Here is a 6,000-nt window from a genome sequence, read left to right on the forward strand (position 1 = left end):
TCTCCGAGGTAGGGGCTCTAGTTCTAGCTCTGCTGTTGCCCTGCTCGGTGGCTTCTGACATCTGGGTTTACCCCCTTTTTATAACAAGGAGGCTGGACTCCACAGTTTCTCGTGGGCTTTCCTGCTCTGAAGGTCTATGAATCTGGGCTACCAGGCCCTGGGGAAGGGGAGGAGAGGATGGAGGACTAGGCTCTCTCTTCCTAGAGATGAGGTCTCTTGGTTCTGAGGAGCTCTGGGCCTGGGCCTCAGCACCTGGGGAGAGGTTGTTTCCAGGGTGCCCTGCCTCAGCGGTGCGGACCCTGCCATGGGGGACTGTCTCCCCTGGAGTGGGCCCTGAGCTAGCAGTGCAGGCCTGTGGGGCCCGGGGCAGGTGGACCAGGGGTTCTTTCTCACCACAAGCCTCACGTCTGCAGGGAACGGGGCCTGAGCACATTCCTGTTCCGGCCTCACTGCGGGGAGTCTGGCTCCATCACTCACTTGGTATCTGCTTTCCTGACTGCCGACAACATTTCCCACGGGCTGCTCCTCAAGAAGGTAACCGGGCCCCTGACAGATGGCTGCCCTGCAGTGACAGTCCCGCCCGGGGCTGCCCTGGGGAGGAGTGGGACCACCTGGGCTCCTGCCTGCGCCCTGGGAGGCTCTGGCCACTGATGCAGGAAGGCCGAGCCTTGTTCTGGGCTGTGCCGTCTGTCGTCTCTTGGCTTCATATTTAATTATGAAAAAACATAGCCAAATACATCACAATTTAGATTTTCAAAAAAATGGAGAAATGGAAAAAAGTCCTTATTGCCATTACTTTAATAGAAACAGCATTATTAGCTTTTTAGTATTTCCAATTCCCATCTTTTTCCAGAACATATTTCTAATATGCTTATTAGCATAAAGAACACAGATTTTTGGTTCCTTCTTCACCCCTTATCATCACAAGCGTTTTTCTGCGCTGCTCATTCTAAAGGCTGCTGAAAGGATGGCTGCCACTTGGTTGGGCTGTGACTGATTCAGCCAGGCTCCAGCTGTTGCACAGAATCCACCCAACTTTTTGATTGTGTAAATCATGCTACCGTGAACTCTATGCATTGTCTTCTCCGTATTTTGACTCACTTCCATAGGAAGGATATTTGTTCAAACTCTCCTTCCCTGGTCCTGGGGAGGTTGAACCGAATTATGAAGAACATTTCTGTGTGGGGTGGGTGCTACATCAGAGAACCACTCTAGCCCAGTCAGGTCCGCCCCTTCCTACCTCCGAGGAGCTGCAGTGTTTACAGTCTCAACCTGAATGTTTGTGGTCAGAGCGCAAAGCAACAAAAGTGGGCATCTCCAGGACTGACCTATTGGGGTCAGCTCCTGGGGGAGGGCAGCTGAGGATGTAGGTAGGGGTCAGCCCGGGGCCTTGTAGGTGCCCTTCCCTTCCTGCCCTGAGCTGTGCCTCCAGTCTGGAGCCAAGAGGGAGCACTTGGTGGGCAGGAGAGCAGTCCCAGGGAGGGATGGGCCCTGATGCTGTAGTGAGGTAAATGTGGAGGGTGGGCCTGGGGGTCCTGGCGTTGTGGAGCTCGGGGTGACTGGGGGCTCCCGCAGGCACTGCCCGGACCCCTGGTTTCCCCTGGTGAATGCTTCTCCCATCCCTCCCTCCTCTCGCTGGCTCTTGTTTCCTGAGTTTGGTGGTTCTTTTGCAGAGTCCGGTGTTGCAGTATCTCTACTACCTTGCTCAGATCCCCATTGCTATGTCTCCTCTTAGCAACAACAGTCTGTTCCTCGAATATTCCAAAAACCCTCTGAGGGAATTCCTGCATAAGGGACTGCATGTTTCTCTCTCCACCGATGACCCCATGCAGTTCCACTACACGAAGGTGAGGACTTTAGGGGAAGATAAGGACTGTAGGTCCTCCCACTGCCGGCACCTGAGCACATGGCTCAGCTCTGCCTTCGGGGTGGCATTGGTGGCCCACTGAAGACAAGAGGTAACTTTCTGGTGAGCGAAGTGCTCCTTCCAGGAGCCCTCGGGGTTCTTGAATCTTTGAGGATTTTTCTTTGCCTTTCATTTTCTGTCTTTGATATTCACTAGCCCTGTGATGTTGGTAGAGCTACTTACTTGACCTCTCTGTGTTTTATCCTTCTTCATGTGTAAAATAGGGATAAAATTGTTCCTATGTCCACCTCTACCTTATTCTAAGGATTCATTAAGATAATGAATCAGTGTCTCATGTAGTGTCTGCGTACAGCATGTATTAAAGATGTTAGCTACCACTTTTGTTACCACTATTATTACTAGCACACTGTGGATCTCTGGGAAACTGAAGAGGAAGGGAAAGGCGATGCCATGCATCACTTAGTATACGAGCACGTTTGGGTGGTACTGATAAGACCAGCCACGGATTAGTAAAAATAGAGGTGCCTGGGTCTTCTAGGACAGGCTCCAAGCTCCAATCTTCTGGTCTCAGGACCCCTTTATATTATGAAGAACTGAGGCCCTCAGAGAGCTGTGGTTGACATGCCTTGTATCTAGTGATACTTAACTGTGTGAAATTGAAAAATATTAACTCATGTAAAGTAACACTAATAAATCATTAAATGTTAACTTAGCAATTTTTATGAGAATAACCATATTTCTGCAAACTACAATAACAAAATACTGAGAATGGCAAGAATGGCGTTTTGAAAATCTCTTTAATGTCTAGTTTGATAGAGGACAGCTGGACTCTCATCTCTGCTTCAGTCAATCTGCTGTGATAAATTACTTTTATCAAAGTGTATGAAGAAAACCTTGCTTCACAAAATGCATAGTTGGAAAAGGGAGGACCTTCCAGAGGCCTTGGGGACCCTCAGGAATGCTGGGACCATGTTTTCAGAACCACTGCTCTACAATACAGAGGCAATGATGTGGCAAAGAGGTGACGGAAGGGCTTGTGATAAATGTCAGACGTTTCACATCCCAGAGGACAAAGCATAAGCACAGCTCAAACCCAAATGCTTCTGGGCTAACCCTATCTCACTACTGATCCTTGATTGCTTCTCATTCCTATTTAATGTTCCATCTCTGTTCTTTACTCAGATTAACTTTTCTTTTGGATGATCTTAAGAAAATGTGTTAAATACAAAGCAAGACTATAGGGTGGGTACTAAAAGTGTGCACGACAGGGAGACAGGCACAGGAGAGTGGGCTGGCATCCCCAGTCATGGGCGCAGGGCTTGGAACATGTGTTGGTCAACAGATAAATCTGTAGGTGTTCTTTGATATATCTGTCTTTGGCAACCTGAACTTTCACACAAAGATCTCCGGAGTTTGTAATTTAAAGGTGGGGGGATATTGTTTTATTATTCAGGTGCCAGTCCTTAAAGAAAAATGAAATCTGCAATGTCAGTCTGATGTTTCTAGCATGGGAAATATGTGAAGCATTGAAATGGATAGTCTCCCATCTAACACATTTACTTTGGGGGAATCTAGGAAGCACTTATGGAAGAATACGCAATTGCGGCTCAAGTGTGGAAGCTAAGCACGTGTGACCTGTGTGAGATCGCCAGGAACAGTGTGCTGCAGAGCGGCCTCTCGCATCAGGTATGCCGTGTGATGGCACCACCCCATCCCTCCTGTCCTTTCAACACATGTGTACGTCGGATGCCTGCTGTGTGCCAGGCACTTTCTTGGCCCTGGGACTGGGGATGAACAGAACAAGCAGGGTCTCTGTCACACTGAAAACTCATATTCTAGGGGAGAACGCTGTGGAGACTCCTGAATTTTCATGGATGCTCTGTCACCGTTTTCAGACCTCTGCTCAAATGTCACCTCCTCAGAGAGGCCTTCCCTGATTACCCATTCTATAATAGCCACACACTTGCCCTCATTCTCCATCATAACTTTTATTACTATATGACATTGCCATATGTAGTCATGTGTTTTTCTGTCTTGCCTTCTAGAATGTAAGTTCAGCATTATATCCCTGGGGCCTAGAATAGACCCTGGCACATAGTGGGCACTCAATACTTCTTGAATAGATGAATAGTACCTAGATTGAATAGAAAACTCTAGGGATGGGACCCAGACATCAGTAATTACAAAAAAATTTTTTATAGCTCCCTAGGTGATTCTGACATGGAGCCAGGGTTGAGAACCATTGCTCCAGATGGTGTCTTAGGTCCCTGGGTACCTCCGCTGGGTGGTGTCACTGGTACAGGGAGAGGGCTGAATCTTGCTGCTCTTGTTGGATGCTGATGCAGACAAGAGTTAAGGCTCAAGATTCATTTTGTGGGGACATGATTCCTTGGACTGGCTGTCCCCAGACACACCCGTGCTCTTGTCAGCTCCCGGGAGAGCCTTGCTAGAGTCTTCACGCCTTCATCTTGCCTTCTTCATTGCCAGCAGCTCTTGTAGTTCTTTGCCTTTCTGATCAAGGAAAGCACAGTTGGAAATGAAGGGAATGAATGTGGTTGTCAGGGTGACAACCTCGAGGAGAAGGGAGGCCAGGAGGAATTTTGTAAGAGCTCTGTGGGGAAAGATGTCTTGATGGAGGACCTGCTTTGGAGGACTAGCCTGATTTGGTGTGGTTAATGTCAGAGCTGCCATGTGGATATAGAAAGTGATTCTAAGGTATATTGTTTCATTTGTATTTCTCTTGGTCCACAGGAAAAGCAAAAATTTCTGGGACAAAATTATTATAAAGAGGGACCTGAAGGAAATGATATTCGAAAGACAAATGTTGCTCAGATCCGGATGGCGTTCCGATATGAGACCTTATGCAATGAGCTCAGCTTCCTGTCTGACGCCATGAAATCAGAAGAGATCACAGCCCTGACCAAGTAGTCGAGTACTGGACATGCATTTTAACTTTCTGGTTTAATTTCAAATCTGCTGTGATTAACAGTGTTCACGGAGAGGATGCCTGTGAAGAACTTTCAAACTAGTGATTTTTGGTTGCACTGTTCACTTTAAGGTCTAACATGCCCACTTCTGTTAATATTTTTGAGTAATAGATGGTGAATCCTCCTTGGGGATCTGGGAGCTGGACACTTGTCTGTATTCATTCCTAATTTTCCAGATGTTTCTCTTGAAAGTGCTAATGCTTGCATTGTTGGGGCCAGGATCTTACATGGTTCAGTGCCCACTGACATATGAGGGCTGTGTGGTTTTCTGCCACAGTCCTCTCTGTAGGCCCTGCAGACTAGTTGGTATTTGTTCATTTCAGCCTCTGATGGGCTGGCTGCCTTAAAGTCTTTCAAAGCTCCCTTTCATATAGGAGCTACTTGGAGAGAATTAGAAAATGTCCTTTGTTGTGCTTTTTTTTTTTTTTTAATGAGTTTTTAAAACTTTTATTTAGCCTTCCTCCCTTTCTATTTAGGAAACCAAATATTCACATCACAACCATCACTCCTATTTTGGGTCTTGGTTTCCTCATCTGAAAGGTGAGAGTTTGCACTAGATGAGTGATTTTCAGGTGGTGGTCTGTGAGTTCGCCTCCTGGACCACTTCAAGGCAGGGGTGGGCAGGGGGGAGTGAGGTTCTGGGGTGCTGCTTTTACTTCTTCAAGGTTGACTCTGCTTTCATCAGTTTTACATTGGGACTTCTGTGTATTTACATTTGAACTAAGGACTTTGAAAAGCACAGGACTAGATGACCTCTGTTCCTTTTGGCTTTAATATTCTATGATTGTAGCCCAGTTATCATTTTACTTATGAAGAGTTAGGGCCACAGAAGTAAAGTTTGCTTAAGGTCACACAGCTCTAATAAGTAATAGGACTAGAACTAGGTTTCCCTAATCCTAATCCAGTCCTTCCCCCACTATTCCATCAGACCTCACAAATGTAGATTTTTTTTGTCACTGTAACCTGGTGCATTTCCCCCCCCCCACCAGGTGAAATCTCACCTTTACCTAATATGCAGACTTCTTCAGAAGATATAAGTGGTCCCTGGGGCCAGGTAGAAAGCATTTTTAAAGACTAGTCTGAATTTAAGCTTTACCAATGTATTCTTCATCTGTGTTACTAGTGCCTGGTACATAGTAGGTGCTC

At 46.7% G+C, this 6,000-nt stretch overlaps 1 protein-coding gene across 1 annotated transcript in view; it reads left to right on the forward strand.

Annotated features, from left to right (window-relative positions):
* The window catches only part of AMPD3 (adenosine monophosphate deaminase 3), a 30,287-nt gene extending 25,492 nt beyond the window's left edge, over window positions 1–4,795 (forward strand). Inside the window, exons 11-14 of the mRNA XM_065881400.1 lie at window positions 414–534; window positions 1,674–1,847; window positions 3,443–3,553; window positions 4,619–4,795. Coding sequence (XP_065737472.1) covers window positions 414–534; window positions 1,674–1,847; window positions 3,443–3,553; window positions 4,619–4,795 — 583 coding nt within the window. The remainder of the gene's footprint in view (window positions 1–413; window positions 535–1,673; window positions 1,848–3,442; window positions 3,554–4,618) is intronic.
* The last annotated feature ends 1,205 nt before the right edge of the window (window positions 4,796–6,000 follow it).

The sequence above is a fragment of the Phocoena phocoena genome, chromosome 8, assembly GCF_963924675.1.
Source record: "Phocoena phocoena chromosome 8, mPhoPho1.1, whole genome shotgun sequence".
NCBI classification, from domain to species: Eukaryota; Metazoa; Chordata; class Mammalia; order Artiodactyla; family Phocoenidae; genus Phocoena; species Phocoena phocoena.